This window comes from Misgurnus anguillicaudatus, chromosome 20 (genome assembly GCF_027580225.2).
Source record: "Misgurnus anguillicaudatus chromosome 20, ASM2758022v2, whole genome shotgun sequence".
NCBI classification, from domain to species: Eukaryota; Metazoa; Chordata; class Actinopteri; order Cypriniformes; family Cobitidae; genus Misgurnus; species Misgurnus anguillicaudatus.
The window spans coordinates 29659292-29683025 of record NC_073356.2 but is presented as its reverse complement, the minus strand read 5'-3'; the positions used below and the strand labels follow the sequence as shown (position 1 = coordinate 29683025).

Below are 23734 nucleotides of genomic sequence, written 5' to 3'. Positions count from 1 at the left end.
AGGATGAGACACCGACATCTCTTTTGTACTTCTTTTTTTTTTCTATCCGCAACAGATCCAACAGTGCAATGTAAAACGCTACTAAAAATGCATTGTAGTTTTTTTCCATTGATAAAAGTGACCACCTACTCATGATTTTGTTAAAAGTTTTTTACAAAGAATGACAAAAAAGACCAAACACTGTTGTATTAAAAGTCTTTTATTCTGTTCTGCTCGCAGCACAGCATAGTATTAGTCTCCCATGGTCGTACGGCCCAGCGAGTGACCCCCCGTGAGTCTCCTCTACGTCGAGGAATATGGCACAAGAACCTAACACAGTGGTACCGGGGGGAACACTACCGTCCTGGCACAGAGTGGCGTAAAACATAACTGGCTCTGCTCAGCTACATTATAATAAAGTATTACAGAGCAGCATTGCATGTGTTTGAATGTGTTTTCAGCATAAAATTGCAGTTTGGCACAGACAGAGCGCACATACACGTACCACATCATGTGACCCAGACTCGGGCAGACAGCGAAGCTTTTGATGCTATACGGGCTCAATCCGTGCCTCAGAAGAGTGGCTGTCTGCTTAAAACCTACTCGCTAGCCCAAGATGGATGCTCATAGTGAGCACAGTCGGGAGCCTACGGCTGTTTTGCAAGTTTATCTTCAAAAGTCGTTTCTCAACTTTCCAAAACTGAGACACATACACACCTCAATCACAGCGTTGGGTAATTCGCAACATAAATTCATTGTGGTCGATGGGTGGCCATGTCATTCATTAAAACACAGTAGGAGACTGGTCTCTGATGTCAGCTGTTATGAGACGAGAGAGAGGACAAAGAGACAAAAGAAGACTAATTCAAAGAGAAAAATTTAGTAGATAAACATTACATATAACTATATATATATATATATGCATGTTATTTGTTGAAATATATCATTTTCTTTACTATAGGTATATATTTAAATGCTGCTGCTTATCTTTAGAGTAATAAACAAAGTAACGAACGAACAAAAACATTTACTGTCAAAGACACAATCAACACAACAAGACACGTGTCTATAGAGAAAGGCCTTTTTAAGATTCATGGTGGCATTTTTTCCTAATATACTTTGTGCAATATGCCTGATATTTGATTCAATTAAAAAAATGAAAATAAAAAGCATCATCTTAACTTAAGGCCCTTGCCGGTTGAGCCCAAACATTTCATCGGAGCCGTCTACTGAATTGATGTGTGCATTGAAATGGAAAGGGAATTCGAAAGCGATTTTTTTTACATGAAACACATCTTAATTATCGAAAAATGTTCGAAAACAATGTTTTTGTCTTCAGCTATAGTGCTTTGCTGAACAGCTATTTCTCTATGCTATCTAAACTTCACGAACACATACATGAGGTACATCTATATATAAAGTAATCCAGACAAGTATTACACAACAAAGTTGGAGTCAAAGGATACACGTATATAAGCTGCCAAATATTAATGTTAATGTCAAGATAAACTACTCAGAATTACGTTGAGATCTGTGAGAGCGAGGCAGTGTTTTCCTTCTGGTCATTTGTGTTACTGCCTTCCCAATTTTCCGAATGTTTTTTGTATACGTTACTCTATAGTCCCTTGACATTACTGGTTAGCCCATTGACAACAAAATATACCCCAATTAATTAGTACTACTTTTAAAAAGCTCAGCATACGACAAATAAGCGTAATATGGCTCAGACGCATTTACAAGCACACGAAAACAATTAGCCTGTGCGTAGTTCTGTGTCAAATATGCACTTGAAACATAAATAAATGCATAAATACACACATACATACTGTAAGTAACAATATACAGTGTAATTAAAATGTAAACAAGTAAACTTTATCAAGACAAATTACAATGCTGGCTTGACAAAGCTTTTAAAAGCATTTAAATAGAAGTGTTATTAATTCATGATGTAATCCAAAGATTTTACATAGGGTTAGTTCGCCCAAGAATTACAACTTTGCCATTAAAATGTATTTCTCACCCCCTAAAGATGTTTGTTTATCTTCAGAACACAAATTAAGATATTTTTAATGAAATCCGAGAGCTTTCTGAGCCAATCCATAGATGCGAGACGTTAATGGGACATCTATGTACATATATGTCTATGGCTGACGCACGACGCACTTAAACGCATGCCTGCAGACTGACTTTATGAAAACAAAAAGTATTCTTGTCACTTAACAAAATGTAAATTGAACCACTGTAGTCACATGGACTAATTTACAATGTCATTACTGCCTTTTCTAGGCCTTGAGTTCCGTTGCTGTCTATGGCTGATCTCGGATTTCATCAAAAATATCTTAATTTTGTTGCGAAGATACGAAGGTCATACGGGTGTGGAACAACATGAGGGTGAGTAATTAATGACAAAATATTTATTCTTGGGGGAATTCTTTAACTGTACACAGTAGTCTAGAGTGGATGAGATGGAGTTTAAATTCACAAATATAAATCAGACTGTTTGCAAGGGCAAAATGTACCGAGCCCCTAAGGTGACACTGGAGTAAAAAAATCTAAAGTTTAGTTTCACGTGCTCCCGCGAAACATTTGCGTGCTTACGTGAAACTTTTGTGCGCGCACGTGAAACTATCGCGTACGCACGTGAAAGCAAAAGTTACATAGTTTCAAGTGTGCTCGCGAATGTTTCACGTAAGCACGCAAAAGTTCACGTGCGCACCCAAAAGTTTCACGTGAAGGCACGCAAAACTAAACTTTATTTAATTTTTGCTCCATGTCCCCTTAGGGGCTCTGATTAGTCTAAAAAAACTGAATAGCCTGAGGGACTGTGTTAAGTTCTGTGGTTTTGGTAGCTTGAGAGCTCTAGGAGTTGGACCCCTAACCCAAGTGTCAAGTCAACATACAAGAAAAAAAAACCATCAGTAATCAACCTAGTAATCTAAACCTAAAAAAAAAACCACAAAAAACATTAAACACAGAGAGGCCACATGTGTTTTAAATGCAATATAAATAAATAAATAAAATAAAACATAATTGACTCAGACCTGCTGCCAACACGTATATGCCCTTAGCAATATTCACAGTCAATTATAGCAATCACTTCAAATATGCTAGCTTTAGGCTAATGATGAAAGCAAAACCAAACCACCTGATTATCAGTATTTTCCTCACAGTTAACAGAAAACTCGAAAAGAGAAATCTGGCTTACTTTCTAAATAACAGATATGTCTGAAAAGCATAACTTACAATTGTTCTCAATTGACTAGTTGTACCTTGCTGCTACTTACACGGTATATTGTAAGCAAACTTGCTAAGCAAGTATGAATATCATGTCTGAGCCTTATAAATGACAGAACAGAGCAGCTTGTAAAAAACGGTGTAAAAACACAGTGTTCAACTGTAAACAGCGCTCTTTTTCACTTATCGCTCTCTGAAAAATGACATGTCTTTTGTCGCTCACTGACATTGTTGTTAGTGACTACAGTGTTGCAGTATGGCTAGCCCTGTCTTACTTGCACTCCAAACATCATCATTCAAAACTACCCTAACTGGCTCTGACAAAAAGGTGTCTCTCCAGAAAGCTACGATCTTAAAAGTGTCTTCTTGGTTGCAGCACACTGTGTTGTCATGGCGACATGTACATTCAGTCAAGAGGGGAAGGGCTGCCACCGATTATAGGTAGTTGAAAGATGTGCCCTACTGTAATACAGCACAGTGCTTATATTTTTAATAACTGAACACAACTATTTTAAACCAGATCACAAAACATACTATATATATATGTACATATATAATAAAATAACTTTATAATATAAAATATATGTATTGAATGTCGTTTGTAGTTAATTATGTATTGCTCAAGGGAAATTAATGAATCATGAGGACCTGTGTAATGATTTCAGTGTAACAGGACAGTACATCAGCTCCACTTAAGTTTGGCATTCAGCTTCTGTAAGCCATTGTGTGATCAGTCATGGCTAACTTACCCTGTTTCCAGGTTTAGGGACACTGACAACAACACACAGAATGGAATATGTTAGTTTGTGGAAGGAGGTGGAGGTCAAGGAATATGCTCAGAAAAGAGAGAATGGATTGCTACTTTCCTTTGTGAATGCTTCCCTTGAGATATATTGAACATATGCATAACAATAATGCCATGATTTAACTTTGAGAGCAAAAGAAGATGGGGTGGGGCATTAGGACTGTGTATTTTGACCTCGAAATCTCCCCTTGAAAAATCGTTCCTGAGCCACCGAGCAGCAAAACACTCCAAAAAAAAAAGAAAAATCACATTTACCCATATTATTGACATGCCACCTAAAAGCCCCCCTAAAATAAGAGGAAATAGCCATATGAATAGCCTTGCTAACATCAACAAAATTTGTCAGCATGGCAGTACCACTCTTACACCAGTAAAGAGAAAGGGCTACAATTTAAATGTCATTCCAATCCAATCCAGGAGCATTATAGCTTTGTGCAAGAGGAGGGTCCCAGCGAAAACAACCCAACTGTTATGAACAGTTAACAGTTTGTAGCATGAGCATGTGATTTGATTGCCCATTGAGGCTGCTTGCTGATGTTCCTCATTTAATCATGTTTCTCAGACCTCACTCTCCACACTGGAGAACTGGGCAGAGCCTCGACGAGAGCACAGACTCTTGGTTTTAAGGGGAAGATGTGGGGATTGATACCTTTGGGGTACAGACCGCAGTTTCTGATATTGAAGCTTAGCACTAGAGGAGGATAGAGAAGAGGGCTGTGGTGCACCGGGAGTGGATGAGACAACTGAAGGCGATGAAACTGAGGAGGAGGAGGTAGGTGGAGGAACATGTATATGATGAGAGGACGTTGGGGGTGCCGGGAGTGCAGGGACCATTGGAGTGGGCAACGATGGTGGTAGACTCTGAGGAGGAGATGGTGGTTGTCGAGACCGGTCTGAACGCTGCGACCTTTGTGCATTGAGGTTGGACTGGCTTCCAGATTTTGCTTGGCTCTGAACCCGATCTGGTTTGGACGATTGCCGTTTGGGCCTTACACTGCTGCTGAAACTGTGGCAGTGGGGAAGTAGCTCCTCCTGACTCCGAGAAGTCACTCGATTCCATTTGGAGTGAGTGCTGGCAGAGTGATGGGGCGACTGGCAGGAACAAGACGTGTGTCCACGACTCTTTTCTTGGGATCTGCTTTTAGATTTCTTTTCAGTCTTAAGTGGTAACTTGTCTACAGACCAATATCTTCGAGGGGGAGGAGGAGTTAATGGAGCGGGAGGCCGCTGGTTTCCTAAGCCTCCTGATCCCCATCCTGTTCCAAACCCCAAGCTGCTTTCTCCACCACCCCATCCCAAATATGAGTCATCTCTACTATTTATACTTCCTCCTCTCTCTCTGGAAGGGTAAGTGCCAAAAAACCATCCTCCTCCACCAATGCCTCCAACTGCTCTTCCTTCGTGACCCTCCCAATATCTCTCAAACTTACCAAACTCTCCTGAGGAACCTTCATCATCTGTGTATATCTCAACAGTTTTTTCTCTATCCCTGTCGGACTCTGAGTCCATTGTTCGACTTTCTCTTCGTCTCCCCTGTTCTTCTGGTCTTCTTCTTTCCACCTCTGACTCTTCCTGGTCCTCAGAATCCCATTCGTGAAATGACAGCCCTTCTCTCGAACAAGCTTTACCCATCTCATTCTTTCCCAAGAGGGGGCGACTCTCTCCACCTCTTACTCGTTCATCTCTCTCAGCTCCAACAGATTTTCGTCTTTTAGAAAGTGGAAGCAGGGGTACAAAAGTTGATGGTGACTCTGAAGTTGGGTTGCCACTAGCCCAAAATTTGACAGTTGAAGAAGGTTTGTTTGAGGTGGAATAATGTTTGTTGCTAGACCTTGGCCTGGAGTGGCGATGTGATTTAGGACTTCTGTGATGCCTTTCCTTTCCCCTACTTCCCTCTTCATCCTCAGCTCCTTGATCAGCCCTCTCTCTCTTTACTCCATCCCTGGTAATATCCCAATCATAACTCCTTGTAGAGCTTTCACTCTTTTTTCGAAAAGAGCTTCGCCTTAATGCAGGATATGAAGTGTATTCCTGTCCTACAACTTTTTCAAAAACATCTTTCTTGTCAACATCTCCCTCTTCATGCTCAGATCGCCTTTCTCTTTCCTTTCTTCTGGATTTCTCCTCTTTTTTCTTTTTCTTCTTCACTTTACGTCTTTTACGCTCCCTTTCTCTTTCACGCTCTTCTCTTTTCTTTTTCTTTCTACCTTTCTTCCTCCTCTTTCTCTCTCTTTCCCTCTCCTTGTGATGTCGTTTCTCCTCCTTAACTTCTCTGTCACCAACTGTTCTTCTGTTCTTTTCTTTCTCTCCCCAAGATGCCCACCACTCTTGAAGTTGAGCGAGCTGACTGCCTGCCCTGTCTCGCATCTGCGCTTTCTGTGGGCCAGGTTTGCGTGGTGGTATTGGTGGTGGTGGAGGACTGCTGGGCAGCGATCGAGAGGACATACGTGAACGACTTTTTCTTTTCCCCAAAAGCAAGCTTGACTCCTCTGTAAGCTCTGTGTCATAATCCTCATACACATTTTCCCGGTACCTGAAACTCTGTGATGACGTGTAAGATGAAGAAGAAGGAGAATTGGATCGTGAGACTGATTCTGAGGAAGAGGATGAACTGGAGGTGCTAGAACTGCTAGAAGATGTAGTTGTGTAGCAAACAGATGGAGAAGGTGAGGGGGGAGTTTGGGTGGGGGAACAGAGGGGAACAGGTATAGGTAGAGGAAGGGGAGGAGGGCGACGTCCCCTTCTGCTACCCCCATCTCTCATTCCATGCCTGCCACCACCTCTCCTTCCAAGGGGAAGGATGTTTTCATATAATGGGCCCCCTGAGCCCTTCCTTTTAGAGAAGCTGCTTCTCCTCCATAAGAACTGTTGAGGTGAAGTGGGATGTGGTAAAGTAGGGTTAATGGGTAAGTGCCCAGGGGGCACTTGACCTTTAGCTTGTTCCCTTGGGTTTACAGTGGATTTTGTCCCTCGATGCTTAGTTTTTGGAGTTTGAGTTACTATAGTTTGTGAGTCTGCAGAGACCCCTAAACCCTCAGGATCAATTGGGCCATAGTATCTCTTGTACTCATCCAGACTCCCCTCCCCTCCACTTACTCCTGTACCCCAGTGAGGGGGCATACTCTGAAATTGTGTTAAGTCTGTAATCCCACTGTTTACACCACTAGCTTTCTCAGGGCCCACCTTCGGACGCGTCCACCGATCCACCACAGCTAATCTCCGATCATGGCGTGGTAGGAATGTAGAGCAAGGCATTGGCGCTCCAAGAATGGGACTGTTTGATGGCCCTAGAGCCATGCCAGAATGTCCACCTGATGGAGCTGAGCCAGGGAGAAGGGCGTTGTATAATGGCGGCGGCTGCTGGTGGTGTTGTTTCTGTTGTTGTTGCTGCTGCTGCTGTTGTTGTGCCATAGGGATGGGGGGATTGGCCACAGATGTAGAGATCACATGAGGTGGTGGAGGAGGAGGAATTGTAGAGACATGATGATATTGAGAAAGTGTGCTTTGGGAACCTCCAGGAGCTGTTTCATCCTCAAAATTGCAGCAGCTGTACATTCCCTGTAAGAAATAACAAGCAAACAATTTATTTAGCAAATAGTTCTGAGGCATAGGATATTATAACATTACCCTCTGTGACAGATTTAGAAGCTTGAAAAATTTTTCAGTAAAGACTTGAAACATTACCATAATAACAAAGTCATAAAGCACTCTGTGCTTTGATGATGCGGGAGTACACACTGTAAGCTTAGCTATTCTTTCTCTGAGGTAATGGCTATGCTGACCTCACTATGTGAGTGTCCCATCAAATCAAATTTAACTGCCCTACAATTCCCTCTTAAAAAGTGTTTGCTTGCAGGGAGAATTTTAAGTTATTGTCATTCTATTCACACTATAAGACAGATAATACAGAATTAATAAATGATCCATCTTCTGTCATCTGCTTTCTCTGTTATCCATTTCTATGAGAGGCGGGGCTTTAATAAAATCCCTCTGTGTGTTCAGTGGTAATGCTGGATGTGCTATCACATTTTAGAAATGTGAGAATTATTTATATAGAGTGCCACAGTGTTCCATTCCATGGATTTATTGCCTGATTCTTACAGATTATTTTGTGTCAGTCTTTGTTCTCTACAAGCAGGTAACAAGAATATGAAAAGTATAATCTGTAAGCATTTCTCTTGCAAATCAGTTGACATTTATTTGTTTTTTCATATTTCAGGTTCATATTCATATTGCTTATTCAAATGATTGTAGTTCAACGCATCTTTTCAAAGCACAATCATTTTTACTCTCTTATATTGAGTTGAATAAATTATATGTTCAGATAAAACACCATTAAAATTTCATTCTGTATGCCAATTGCCAAGCATTCACACGCACACACACAGACACCCTGAGCACAGCATACATTTCTGTGTAAATTGAGAAACGCATTCTTTACGGATAATTTATTCACAAATTTAAACCCAGACGGAGAGTTTAACAAAAGTCATTTGCATTCTCCGTATGGTGATATTTAATTATCATTAAAGCTCAACAATTGAAATATCACCCACGAGTGAAACGCAGTCATTTGCAGAAACGTTAAAGTAAAGAAAAGCGGAAGAAACCAGCCCAGCGGCAAAAACATCTTAATTCATGTACAATTACGTCCATAAATGAGATGGAGAAAGTTGTTATATATTGATTTTTCTGAAAGAGAAAAGTAAAGAGCAGTGTTGCATACTGTAAATCCACACATAGACACTCTGTTACGAGTACAGCTACACTAATTGCAGAGGTCAATAATTACACCTATTATTCAGTACTGTTTTCTTAAAATGAAACTGAGTGCATTAACGTCTTAAATACAAACACACAATGAGATTAATCCTTTAGCTTTTAGTGCGTTTACTTACCCGACTGAAAGCCAGCAGGAAGTCCAGTCCTCCAGAACGTCCCATACAGTGACGGAGCTTCCAGTAGACAAGGTGCTCCCATGCAAACACCAACAAACTTAGGCCCATTGCCACCAAAAGCATATAGAAGACTCCAGCCATGTTGTCTATGTCCAGCTTGGAACTCATGACCTCGATCTTATCATTGTGGCAGATTCCAGAGAGCCAAAGCCGTTCAAGCATGTCGATCTCATCTGAAATAAAGGTAGAGATGATAGAGGATAAGAGGCATGAAAGATACACAGGCCTACAAACCAAGAGAATATGATGAGCATTAGATAGAGATGGATGCAAAAGGAAGAAAATAACCTGCAAAGGGAACAGGATTCGAACACTATTGTTGCCAAAAGTGGGTCTTTAATTCAAATCTCCAGACGGCAGAGATCCTGGTTTAGCTTTGCTTATGTGACCGTCTTCACAAAAAGGTGAAAATGGAAAAGAAAGAAAACCGAGAAAGGGAAAAGAATCATGAGAGCCAGGGAAGAGGAAAGAAAGAAAAACTGAGGAGAATAATAACAGCTTTGATGGAGGTCTGAAATGGCCTGGTTTTAGGGCTCTTGTGATAAGACAAGCCCAGAGTAGTTTGGAGATGAAAGCTTTAGACTGATGGGCCTACCTCACAACAATAGCCATTAGTGCATTTATCAAAGTGAGAATGTCACTGTGGAAAAATGAAATACAGGCACGAACGGGGCATGTTTTCGGCAGAAAAAAAAACACAACACATGCATTTAGATGTAGACTTTATGTTGACGATTATCGATTTACTCCAAAATAATGAGGAAAGCTCAGCCTAAATCCTTATAAACTATACAAGCATGACTGGATTGACCTCCTGGTTAATTATGTTTCAATTTATAGCCATACGGCCTTGAAGTATCTCTTAGGTAATAGCTTCAATAATGGGAAATTTAATCATGGGAACTGAAATTTTAATGTTTCATCACATTTATTCAAACAGCCAAAATCAACCCTAATGAGAATTCTAATCAAAATACATGATGAAATTAAAAATCCAGTCTGTTCGACTACTGTGGTGTTTTCTAAAGTGACCCTTTGGCTATTCATTATTGCGTTCATTTGTTGTGACACTTTTTCTAATTTCACGTATCAGATTTCAGTAAGACTCTCCCAGCTCCCATTCTCATTCAGTGCTTAATCGTGAAGGAACAACTCATCAAAATTATAAAAAAACAATTAAAGCATGCAAGTGTGTAAGAAAGAAAGAAAGAAAGAAAGAGAAAGATACAGAGAGAGAGAAGAGCGCATAGACATTCATAATTAAAGAGACATCACCCAAGCAAAAGGAGTAATAATGTTTGCACACCAAGTCCGAAAGTCTCGTTCAAAACCTCTCGTTGTGTCAATCACAATGCCTCCAAAACTTTCGTCTGTCATAAAAATAATTTCAGGTTGTGTTAAATTTTTCTGCGTTTCTCGAATCGGTAGCAAGAATTTTGAGAGGTGTTTCACAATGCCTCCAAACTTTTGTCTGTCATAAAAATTATTTTGGTCATGTTAAATTTTCTGCGTATCTCGCATCTGTAGCAAGCATTTTGAGAGGTGTTTCACAATGCCTTCGAAACTTTTGTCTCTCATAAAACTAAATTTCGTGCATCATAAAAAATGATTTCAGATCATGTTAAATTTTCTGCGTTTCTCGCATCTGTAGCAAGCATTTTGAGAGGTGTTTCACAATGCCTTCGAAACTTTTGTCTCTCATAAAAACAAACTTTTGTCCATCATAAAAAATAAATAATTTCAAGCATGTTAAATTTTCTACGTTTCTCGCATCATGAGCAAGCATTTTTGAGAGGTGTTTCACAATGCCTCCGAAACTTTGTACGTAATAAAAACAAACTTTCGTCCATCATAAAAACAAACTTTCATTCGTCATAAAAAATTATTTCAGGTCATGTTAAATTTTCTACGTTTCTCGCATCATGAGCAAGCATTTTGAGAGGTTTTTCACAATGCCTCTGAAACTTTGTCCGTAATACAAACTTTCGTCCATCATAAAAAAACAAACTTTCGTCTGTCATAAAAAACAATTTTAGGTCATGTTAAATTTTCTGGGTTTCTCACATCTGTAGCAAGCATTTTGAGAGGTGTTTCACAATGCCTCCGAAACTTTCGTCTGTCATAAAAACAAACTTTCGTCCGTCATAAAAAATTATTTTAGGTCATGTTAAATTTTCTGCGTTTCTTGCATCTGTAGCAAGCTTTTTGAGTGGTGTTTCACAATGCCTCTCAAACTTTCGTCCGTCATAAAAAATTATTTCAGGTCGTGTTAAATTTTTTATGTTTTTCGCATCATAAGCAAGCATTTTGACAAGGTGTTTCACAATGCCTTCGAAACTTTCGTCCGTCATAAAATAATTTCAAGTAATGTTACATTTTCTGTGTTTCTGGTCCTTACTGTTTCTGACATGTTCAATAGGTGTTTCACAATGCCTCCGAAACTTTCGTCCATCATAAAAACAAACTTTCATCCGTCATAAAAAATTATTTCAGGTCATGTTAAATTTTCTGCGTTTCTTGCATCTGTAGCAAGCATTTTGAGAGGTGTTTCACAATGCCTCTGAAACTTTTGTCCGTCATAAAAACAAACTTTTGTCCATCATAAAAAATTATGTCAAGTAATTTTACATTTTCTACGTTTCTTACATCATGAACAAGCATTTTGAGAGGTGTTTTACAATGCCTCCGAAACATTTGTCCGTCATAAAATCAAACTTTCGTTCATCATAAAAAATAATTTCAAGTCATGTTAAATTTTCAGTTTTTCTCACATTTGTAGCAAGCAAGCATTTCGAGAGGTGTTTTTTACAATGCCTCTGAAACTTTTGTCCGTCAAAAAAACAAACTTTCGTCCGTCATAAAAAACAATTTCAGGTCATGTTAAATTTTCTGCGTTTCTTGCATCTGTAGCAAGCATTTTGAGAGGTGTTTCACAATGCCTCTGAAACTTTTGTCCATCATAAAAACTAATTTTCGTCCGTCATTAAAAACAAACTTTAATCCGTCATAAAAAATAATTTCAGGTCATGTTAAATTTTCTGCGTTTCTCGCATCTGTAGCAAGCATTTTGAGAGGTGTTTTAACAATTTAGAGCCACTGTAAAAGCAAACGCCGAAATCCAGAATAGCATCTGACAAGGTTAGCCGCTTCATTTTGCACCACAAAGTATAACAAACAAGTGCAGTGCCCAGAGAGCAACTGGCAATAAGGCGCCTTATTCATGTGTACCTCAATCGCAACCTGCCAACCATGACATTTGAACCGGTGACCTTCGTGTACCGTAGTTTATACCATTTTGTACTCTGGTTAGCTAACAATAGCTTGTTGCTAATGTCATTCATCCATTTGTAGTGAATAGTGCTAACATTATAAAGACTCCATTAAATAAAGATAGATTACTTAATACCCTTGGGACTCAGTGTGCAAGGTTAGTGTGGGTGACGACTTTCTAGGATGACGAATAGGAAAAAACGCATAAAAAAATTTCGGACTATGGTGTGTGAAGATTTAAAGACTAGGAGAATAAAGAAAAAAGGATCTATGACTTCTTTTTCTCTTTTCTTCTCTTTATGCAGTCACACTATCCCAATGACACTTAATTCAACTTTTATATAGCTTTTAAATTTAAGGTCCACCATCAACACATTCATACCGTTTCTGACATGTTCAATAGTGATTAACATATAAAACAGCACATAGATGCAGCAAATATTTATGAAGTCTAAAACAAAGCCGAATGTGGAGATTTCTCATCGTCTCCAACCAGCTGTAGCAGTGCAAGGTCCAGCGGTCGTTTCCAGCGGGAATTCTTATGTAACGCAATGCCATATCCTGTAGTGGCAAACACTTTACCAGATCCGATGGTCATCACTTTGCAGCCCTCGTCTTTGCGAGCCATGTAGTTTAAGACAGCTGCATCATATATAAAGGCATCCAGTTTTCTGCAAAGAGATAAAGGACCATGCAGGAAATTATGCAAGGTTAACAGCCACTTCATGCATGCATACTCCTCTCATATTTGCAGGCGGATAATCAAATACTCTGGAGTTTTCCAGGACACGTTTTGTTTCTTCGCCATAAATGTGATAATATATGCGCGAGCATATTGTGGGAGAATATTTGCAGAGAACGCTTGTATTGTCTGGCTGCCTACTTTGTTGAAACGAGCAGCGTATAATAGGACTCATTTGCAGCCACTGGTCTTCAAATAAACACAGAAAATAGCACAGCGACCTGAAATTGGCCTGTAGTTGAAAACAGACAGAATTGTTCTCTGCGATATCTGTAGTGAGGGTATATTGGAAAAATTAGCATACTTCCAAAGTGAAGATTAGTTATTGAGTGACAGTCAAAGGTGTGATGTTTGGTATGATGATTCGCTTTTAAAATATGTTTTATTACAATTGACTCTTAAAGGTAAAATCCAGTTCAATAGTTGCATATTCGTAATACTTGTTTTCTCAGCAAATATAAAAAGTAAATTATCCTTTTTTTAAAAAGTTAAGGAGGCCTGTGGCCATACGCCACTTAGGCTTGCAGTATGTGCATTGACATTTCTCTTATTTTTGATCATATTTTCCCACCTTGTAACACGCCAACATCTGTTTAGCCCAAACCAATACTGACAGCTTATTACAGAATTTTTCATTTGGCTACTTTCGTTTGACTATCTTTCTAAGCACTCCTTGAGGTTATTAACAAGCTCCACTTGGCTTTCCAAGACCACCGAGTACAACATTAGCATTCAAGGTGGCAGGTTTTGTCAGAAGTGTTATATCCAACAAAAAAGCCCTTGGGGGAAAATGAGTCACACATCTCCGAGGTTAAAGCAAGAGAAAAGTACACACAAAGACGGGCATTTGATATTGCGGACTACCGCTCCACAGCGTAACACAGAATAGTAAGGCGGAAACCAATTGGATGGGTGGCCGAGGTACGCTGTGCCTTTGAAAGTCAACTAATGGTGCGTTTGAAACCTGCCTTGTTGTCTTGAAATGATAAAGTTTCATGTACTGCAAAAGAATGACTTTAACTGTTACAAAATCAAAAGCTTATGAATGGGTGACGAAATCCTAACAACAAGGCATGCAAAGAATGTACTTTGTGATTTTACACTCTAGTCACAAGCAAGACCTTTTTTAAAAACACAATCGTGGTGGGACTTGAGCTTTAGATGGCATAATCATAGATATACACACTCAGACCGTCTAGATGCTGATCTAGGAACAGTTTAGCTTTTTTAATGATACCACACTGCTATTTAATAATTCTGAAACTATAAGTAAGTCTTATGATGCAGAGCAGCAAATGAATAATACACAGCTACAGAATTGCTCTATTGGTGATTAAACGCTACCAAATGAAATATTTAAAGATTCTTTGTATAACATTAAAACAAAGTCTAGCAGAGCTGTTTAAAAGTTTGGTTTTTTATACTAGTGTCAAACTGAAAGCGGTTAATAATTGTTATGATAAACCAGCAAACTATTAGCATTTATCCCAAATCCTGAGTTTTTTCTGATCCACATAAAGTTATGGAAATCAGAAGCCCAGATTTACAGCAATCATTTGAAAGGAGAGTTTAGGCCATTTGCGGCTTCATTTCATTGAAGCAATTTGCTATTTTGCAAGTTGCGTGAAGAACCTAAAGTGTGGCTGTTGAGCGTTTGCTATCTCTAACACGCAACAATAGTAAAAATTACAGAAATCCCTTGCGACTGTTTGGCCCTTTCAATGACATTGCACCAGAGATGAAAGTCAATCTCAACACCCTTCTTCAAAACGGAGACGAAAGGCGACAGCCAAGAAAATAATTAACGCCTCTGTTGTGATCCGACATGTCACCCACATCCGTCAATTACTTGCGTGCACATCTGCTTTCCCCACTTCCTAAAAGAACACCTTAATTTTATGGGACGCAACACATCCGTGGGCTGATTTAGGGTCGGCATTAATGCTCGAGATGAAGGGCTTTAATTTTTGAGAGACTTTCATTTGCTAAGTTGAACACTTCAAAGAAACACAGCGCAAACACTTTGATGTTCTAGCACGACATTTCAGTTTGCTGGATTTCGAATGATTAAAACAATATGCATATTTTTCAAAATAAGGCCAAAAAGTTAAATTAGGACAAGCATCTTCTGGGGCCTCATTTATAAAGCGTGCCGTGTATATGCACAGATTTGATTGTAAAGTTTGCGTTCGCCAAAATCCATGGAAAAGTCTTTGACATGGAAAAGTGCTTAGCGCAGGTTTGCTGCAGGTTTTTGGAAAATAAGCTATTCTTGCTGCTTGAAAATGGTTTAAACATTGACAAGCGCTCTTTTATATATCTATGACATTAATTATGGCGCTTTTTCATTGCATAGTACCCCACAGTTTGGTTTGGTTTGGGTCTCGTCAGCTTACTTTTGGGTTTTTTTCACTGGGTGCAGTACGTAGTACCCGATACTTTTTTTAGTACCATCTCAATCGGGGTCCGAAGCGGCCCGAGCTGATACCAAAACGTGACGCAAAAACACTGTAGATCACTGATTGGTCTGAGAGAATCATCACTACGAGCGTCATTGCTATAATGTAAAAGATTAGCTTTAGCTTCATGCTAGCTTGCGCTGTCTCATGTAAACCTGTTGTCATCTGTGCTCTGCTGTAAGTTCCCAAACATCCACAGGTTCAGAATCAGGAACACCATACCAGTTTTTTTCAGACTTGCAGTTTGTGGCAACAAATTCGCGATGCGCACATCCGCATATATGTTTAAATGCAACTTAAATGAGGCTCAGCGGAGCGCATCGACCAACGCCACGGGTGTTTGTACAGAAACTGTAATGTGAGACAGAGGTAGTGATAAACGCGATGTGCAAACATCTATTTGTGGTGGTCAGTTTTAATTTTGTGGCAGACTGAGAAATAAATAAATGTATGGGGATGTACAACGACGCTCTCACTTATAAAGTCACAGCAGTAGGCAGGGCAAATATAACAACATGCCTAAAAGCCCTCCCACGCCGAAGTGTTACCAAACTCGATGGAAAAGCTAACCAAGCCAAAGTGAGGTGAGCTGACCCGACCTGACCCAAACCAAACCATGGGGTACTATGCAATGGAAAAGCGCCATAATGCATAATTTAAAAGCGGAAATCTGAAACTGCCTGCTCAATTGCGCAAAAGTTCAAGTTCCATTGCGTCATCTACGCAGCATTTTATAAATGAGGTTCCTGGTCTGCAGACTTGTGATTGAAATATAAAGTTCACCTGAAAATTAGCCAAGAATTTACTCACTTTAGTGCCTTAAAGTCATCCTATGACTTAAACAATATCCTGGTTTAGTTGCGTCAAAATTGGTTCTCACGTCTCATGACTGCATTTCGTCGCAATGCAGCTGTAACCCAGTCTCACGAAATTAAGTACCTGTCACATAATTTTCTTATTCTTTTTTTCTGATACTGTCACGGATTTCCACGTTTTATTTGTGACCGTATCACAAACTTCTGTTAACTTGTCATTGTCACGTATTGGTTACTCAACTGCTTTTTCCTATTTTCAAACCATTGTCGCTTTGGTTTAGGGTTAGATTTGGTGTTTGTGTTAGGATGTCACTTTAAGTATTGGTTTCTACTATTTTTTCTGATTTTTAAACCATTGTCGCATGACGTTAGGGTTAAGAGTTGGGTTTAGGTAAGGATGTCATTTTATGTCAATCAAACCCTAAACCGAAGCGACAATGGTAAGAAAACAGGACAAAAAATTGAGTAACCAATACGTGACAATGACACGTAAACAGAAATTCGTGGTACGATCACAAAAAAATGCAGAAATTCATGATAGTATCACAAAAAAGAATCAAAAATTTGCGTGACTATAGGTACGTAATTTCGTGAGACTGGGCTGGCATATGACGACTAGTCAAAAGACTCATGAAAACCAATGATCGTCTTACCAAAGTCTGGCGCCCACAGTACCCTTTGACTTCCATAGTATTTGTTTTTCCCAACAACTCAAGACACACGTCTTACAAGGTGTTACTATGAGTAGCAATATGATATCCAACATAAATGTTCAATTAATAATTTATTATTGAGAATAATAATCACAACAAAAAAGTATATTCTGCCCTAAATACTTAGGGGTGGTTTCCCAGATAGAGATTAGCTTAAACCAGGATTAGGTCTTAGTTTATAAAATATAAGTCATTTTAACAAACATGCCTTACTAAAAACATTACTTGTGTGCATTTTGAGGTAAAACAAAGGGCACTGATGTATTTTAAGATATGTCAGTGCAAGTTGTTTTCAGTTTGGACAGCTCTTACATATATTTAGTCTAGGACTAGTCTAATTTCTGTCCGGGAAACCACCCCTTAATAAAAAAATTTAAATAGTATTGATGTGCGGCACAGGTGTGCCAACATTAGCAGTTTTATACTTGAACCCTCTATATGAAAAAGTCCTCATTCACTCACCCGGTCTTAAGATTGTCGATGGCCTCTTCTACACCTCTCTGATTGTGTCGCACCATGTACTGATGCATGTTGGGATAGTTGCTTCGTATGTTTTCCTCAGTGCTTCCGTTTGGGACGGTGCCGAAGCGCAAGGGGGGATACTGATCAGTCGGCTGCTGGAACTAAAAACAAACGGAGGAGCACCGGTGAGAGATACTTCATAAGCTTTCTGAAAAATGAGTTAAGGCCATTGAAATTCGGTTAATTATTAATTTGACTAACCATGACTGCAAACCCAAAGGGAACAAATAAAACAAACGAAAAATGAATCATTGTTTTATTATAACAGGGCAGTGATTAATTTGCATAATTTGTCCTGAACTTCTCCCTTTTTTAAATTCAAATGAGACATGTATGGTGTGCATCCAAATGACTATGATGTTATTTATTATTATTATTATTAAAAGAAAGTTTTAATTTAAAAATTCCCTCGGCTCACACAAGGAAAGCTTTTATATAACAATTAACCTCATATAATAAATATGACCCCATCAATTATGAACTAATCTTTTTATTTACAATCACCATGCTCATAATACTGTAAAATCTATACCTTTAAAAACAAGTCAGGGTCACCTTGAAGCCTGATATTATCGCTGGGTTAAACACTAATAAATAAGTTATCATTGCCTACCTTCTTATCACTGAGGCCAGATACGGTGTCGATGTACTCCTCCTGAATCATGAAGGCTGCCAGGTTAGCAGTGTAGCTGGCCAGAAAGATGACAGCAAAGAAAGCCCAAACCAGCACCATAATCTTACTGGTGGTGCCTCTTGGGTTCTCCACGGGAACAGAGTTATTAAAAACCAAAGCCCACAGCAGCCAGATAGACTTGCCTATGGTGAACTTCGAACCTCCTACCTCTGAGGAGGACAACAAAGGAAAACAAATAATGCATGGCTTATTATAACACACACACAATGTTAAAAGCCTAAAGGGGATACAGCTTAAGGTACAACATGTTTACCATAACAATCGGTTAAAGTGTAATAAACAAGTCCTTAATTGCTGATTGCATTGATATCGTATAAGCGCCCAGAGATTATATAAATCAACATACTCTTCCCGCTCTGTAAGCTTCGGTTATATCCGACAGGGCTGAAGAATTCGAATATGAAGACGGTGACGGCTACCACAGATAGGCACATGACAAACATCATCACCCACACAGCTGGACTGTATGGCTCTGTAATGGTGGAAAAAACAATGTAAAGGGATCTAGGTTGCATTTAATACATTTATTAAGTTATAGTTTATACAAGGTACTTAAAAAATCATTAAATTATGGGTTTGATTCCCAAGGCACATCCTAATACACACTGCATTTACTGTAAGTCACTTATACAGGGTTCCCACACCTTAGTTAACTTCAAATTCAAGGACCTTTCAAGAACTTTCCAGGTCGAATACCCTCAAATTCAAGGACTAAATATGGGGACACGTTTTAAGTGAGAGCAAGGTTACATCGTGTTACCTTTAAAGATACATTGTTACAGTTCCCTTTCTAGGGAACTCGCGCAGCTTCACTGCGTTGACACTTTGGGGACTCCTCCAGGGCTAAGTGCGTCGTAATGTGTATATCAAATTCAACCAATGGTGAGGCTTAAAGGAATATTCCATTTTCTTAAAAGAAAAATCCAGATAATTTACTCACCACCATGTCATCCAAAATGTTGATGTCTTTCTTTGTTCAGTCGAGAAGAAATTATGTTTTTTGAGGAAAACATTGCAGGATTTTTCTCATTTTAATGGACTTTAATAGACACCAACAATTAACACTTAACTCAACATGTAACAGTTTTTTTCAACGGAGTTTCAATGGACTATAAACAATCCCAAACGAGGCATAAGTGTCTTATCTAGCAAAACGATTGTCATTTTTGACAAGAAAAATAACAAATATACACTTTTAAAGCACAACTTCTCGTCTAGATCTGGTCGTGAAGCGCCAGGTGACCCCACGCAATACGTCATGATGTCAAGAGGTCACAGAAGACGAACGCGAAACTCCGCCCCAGTGTTTACAAGTGTGTTGAAAGAGGACCGTTCCTACGTTGTTGTATGTCAACTGATACTAATTACTAATACTTAATTTCTTTGTGTCAGTTTATTGTTTACAATGGTCCGCAAATTTGCGTTTTATATATGTAACACGTGACCTCCCTACGTCACTCTCTACGCATTTACGTTAGGCCGCGCTGGACCGGACCTAGACGAAAAGTTGTGGTTTAAAAGAACATATTTTTTATTTTTCCTGTCAAAAATGACAATCATTTCGCTAGATAAGGCCCTTATGCCTCGTTTGGGATTGTTTATAGTCCTTTGAAACTCCGTTGAAAAAAACTGTTACGTGTTGAGTTAAGTGTTAATAGTTGGTGTCTATTAAAGTCCATTAAAATGAGAAAAATCCTGCAATGTTTTCCTCAAAAAACATAATTTCTTCTCGACTGAACAAAGAAAGACATCAACATTTTGGATGACATGGTGGTGAGTAAATTATCTGGATTTTTCTTTTAAGAAAATGGAATATTCCTTTAATGACAAAGACAGGGTGACGCGGGAGGCAGGAAGTATATCGCTATCTGAAATATTGCCAAAGACAGCATTACAGGGACGCAGGAAGTATGGCAAGGGAGACGCAGCGTCTCATTCCCTTCTCAAGGAACAACAGTTACATACGTACTGTAATGTGTTACATTTTCATGTGTCAAACACAACTATGCAAAAAATCATATTGTTATGAATCAACATTCGCATACAGAAGATATAAGCATTTCAAGCGAACAGTTTAGCACGTGTGCTTAAAAAGTCTAGAATTTTTATGATATTATCCTACACTACACAGAGAATATGTTTTTTTTTTCTTCAGAAAACTTTTGCATAAAATAGATTCAAGCACTTCAATGACCTGTATCTATATGCATGTATATTTTCAAAAACTTCCCAGGGCCTTGAATTTTTTTTTAAATTTCAAGGTCCCGTGGGAACCCTGCTTACAGTAACTTAAGGTGTGGGCCAAATACATGTGCATGCATTTACTTACGTTTGGCAGTGCATTCAAGCTATACGTTTTATAAGTGTACTGTATATGGATGTTCCCTGGGAATGGATCCCACAACCTTTTGCGCTGCTAATGCAATGCTAAACCATTTGAGCTACAAGTACACATGTAAAAATGAAGTCTGTGTCACTCTTTATTCCCATACCAAGGAAGGCAGATGGTGAAACAGTGCCATTGCTACGAGAGACCATGACACTGATGCCGGTCTCTACAAATGGTACAGAAAACTCCACGACCTCTGATCTCTCTTCATTAATAGTCAAGGACCCAATCGCCATGTCTGCCCGCCTCGACACCACCTGGTGGGGAAAAGGGTTATAGCAAAACATCTTTATATTCTATAAACAAAACATAATTTCTTATTTAGTTTGGGTATTGAGCCTGGCACTTCAACAACACCATATTTAAACTTTACGATGGACTTACGAATACAATACACGGTGGAAATAATTCAAGGTCAAAAAGTAGATGATCAATAAAATGAAGGTCTGACCTCCCCGACCATTCCATTCCACTCTCCATCTATGTTCTTTCCGTGTCTGCCATTGGTCACCAGATAGAGGTCATAGGTGAAGCCCACTATTTTAGCCAGGCGCTTGAGAACATCAATACAGAAGCCTTTGCAGCAGTGTTTCATGGATTGAATGCCCTCGACAACCATACTGTAATTGAAAAGAAGAAAACGAAAGAGGCCATTGACAAAAAGAAATGATGTAAAGAAACCAACAGGAGCGAAATGAACACGCCTGCTTTGAATTCAGTGCTTTGTCACCTGAGGCTGAGAAACACAATCGACACAAAATCTAGCAGCAGAAAGCTTAAGACTCTAATGTTTTAAAAGCAAGCATGTTGTGCAGAGAAAGCGGAAGTGTGATCGAACATTATTCTAAATTTAATAGACGAATCTCACTAAGAAACACATGCGTCATATTTCACCTTTAAAACATAAAGGGCAGTTTCACGGAAAGGGTTTAAATTAATCCAGGACTAGGATTAGCCTTAGGACATTTACTGTACGTTGTTTTTATAAACACACCTTACAAAAACAATACTGGTGTGCATCTTGTGACGAAACAATGGCTCTTATATATTTTAAGATATGTCATTCCAAGATAAACCCTGTCTGGACATTTTAAAAAATAAGCCCCTTAGTTTCAAACACTAGATCTTAAAATATGCCAGTGCCATTGATAAACACCAGTAACGTCCTTTTCTAAGGCATGTTTATAAACAAATGCTTAAACATCTTAAAGGAATAGTCTACTCATTTTCAATATTAAAATATGTTATTACCTTAACTAAGAATTGTTGATACATCCCTCTATCATCTGTGTGCGTGCACGTAAGCGCTGGAGCGCGCTGCGACGCTTCGATAGCATTTAGCTTAGCCCCATTCATTCAATGGTACCATTTAGAGATAAAGTTAGAAGTGACCAAACACATCAACGTTTTTCCTATTTAAGACGAGTAGTTATACGAGCAAGTTTGGTGGTACAAAATAAAACGTAGCGCTTTTCTAAGCGGATTTAAAAGAGGAACTATATTTTATGGCGTAATAGCACTTTTGGGAGTACTTCGACTCGGCGCAGTAACACCCTCCCTCTCCCATTATGAGAGTGAGAAGGGGAGCGGACTTTTCAGGCGAGTCGGAGTCCTCCCAAATGCTATTACGCCATGGAGTGTAGTTCCTCTTTTGAATCCGCTTAGAGGAGTGCTACGTTTTATTTTGTACCAACAAACTTGCTCGTATAACTACTCGTCTTAAATAGGAAAAACGTTGATGTGTTTGGTCACTTCTAGCTTTGTCTCTAAATGGTACCAGTGAATGAATGGGGCTGGGCTGGGTGCTGTCGGGGCGTCGCAGTGCGCTCCAGCGCTTACGTGCACGCACACAGATGATAGAGGGATGTATCTACAATTCTTAGTTAAGGTAATAACATATTTTAATATTGAAAATGAGTAGACTATTCCTTTAAAGGCGGGGTGCATGATCTCTGAAAGCCAATGTTGACATTTAAAATCAGCCAAACATACACGCCCCTACCCCAATAGTATCTGGACATTCTTTTGATAGACCTGCCCCACACATACGCAACCCAGGCAACAATGTCAATTAGTAGACACTATTGCTGTGTTCAAAATATCGAAACGATGATACATCGTCATGGATGCCTGACGATGCACGCATCGATACAGCACCTTCCGTATCGATTCGGATGCATTTTGGAAAGTAATGGACGAATCGCTGTTGATCCGTGATCTATGAGGACGCATGTGTCCCGCGGTCGCGGAGTACGTAGAGTTAAAGGTAGCAGGGTATACTTTTATTTTGCGTGTGTGTCTCGCCGGTGCACGTGTCTGCATAACTTGCGAGTTGCGTACTCTCTCCTGTATAGTTTGTCCACCAGAGGGCACTCTACAACCTCCCTATTGGCAACACTCGCGTATAATCCTTCACACATCCTGCAACCTGCTGATCCAGCCAGAGTTGGGCAGAGAGTTAAGTGAGTTCATGGTGAGTTGGTCACGAGACAATAAAAGAAACAAGTTTCTTTTTAAAATGCATTATTATATTATTTTAGTTAAAACTCATAAATAACTACAAATAACTAATGTTAGGGAAATCTGTTAATGTTTTATGCGTTTTTGAAAAAAAAACTGGCCGATATATCGGAATATCGGATTTTAAAACCATCAAACATTTATCGGCTCTACAAAGTGTTTTTTTTTTTCAAAAATCAAGCACCCTGCCTTTAATTTCACTATGGCCTAGTCCTGGCTTTAGCTAAGCCTTGTCTGTGAAACCAGCCCATGAATTATTAAAGGTGCAATTTGTAAGATATTTGGAGTAAAATATCAAAAAAACACTAGGCCAGAGTTATATATTTTGTCCAACTGATTACTATCAATATCTATGTTTTCAACTACTTGTAAATCGTGAGAAAATTGCCATTCAAAACATTGACTAAACGGATGTTCATCGCGTCTTTTGCACACTCAAGTTCGTTATTTCAAATGTAGACACGGAAGTGACGCGGTCGCGACGTGCACGTGGTGTTTTTCCAGGCACGTCCGCACCGCATCGATTTCCATGCATTTTAGGTGCGACATGTGAACAGCAGTACAACAAATACACCAAAGATGTATAAAAGCTATAGCTGAAGATTTATATAATATACAAATGTTTTTTCCAATA

The 23734-nt window shown here is 39.2% G+C and overlaps 1 protein-coding gene and 1 long non-coding RNA gene across 2 annotated transcripts in view; one reads left to right on the top strand and one right to left on the bottom strand.

The window, feature by feature from the left end:
• The window catches only part of LOC141351508 (uncharacterized), an 87238-nt gene that overhangs the window by 39632 nt on the left and 23872 nt on the right, over positions 1-23734 (top strand). The gene's annotated exons all lie outside the window — the stretch shown is intronic.
• grin2da (glutamate receptor, ionotropic, N-methyl D-aspartate 2D, a) overlaps positions 184-23734 on the bottom strand; it is a 95978-nt gene continuing 72427 nt past the window's right edge. The window contains exons 7-15 of the mRNA XM_073858482.1: positions 21032-21200; positions 20684-20837; positions 18538-18663; positions 18111-18340; positions 17438-17598; positions 12730-12917; positions 10308-10312; positions 8917-9144; positions 184-7576 (exon numbers count right to left, since the gene is read on the bottom strand). Of these exons, the coding sequence (XP_073714583.1) occupies positions 4577-7576; positions 8917-9144; positions 10308-10312; positions 12730-12917; positions 17438-17598; positions 18111-18340; positions 18538-18663; positions 20684-20837; positions 21032-21200 (4261 nt within the window). The 3' untranslated portion in view covers positions 184-4576. The remainder of the gene's footprint in view (positions 7577-8916; positions 9145-10307; positions 10313-12729; positions 12918-17437; positions 17599-18110; positions 18341-18537; positions 18664-20683; positions 20838-21031; positions 21201-23734) is intronic.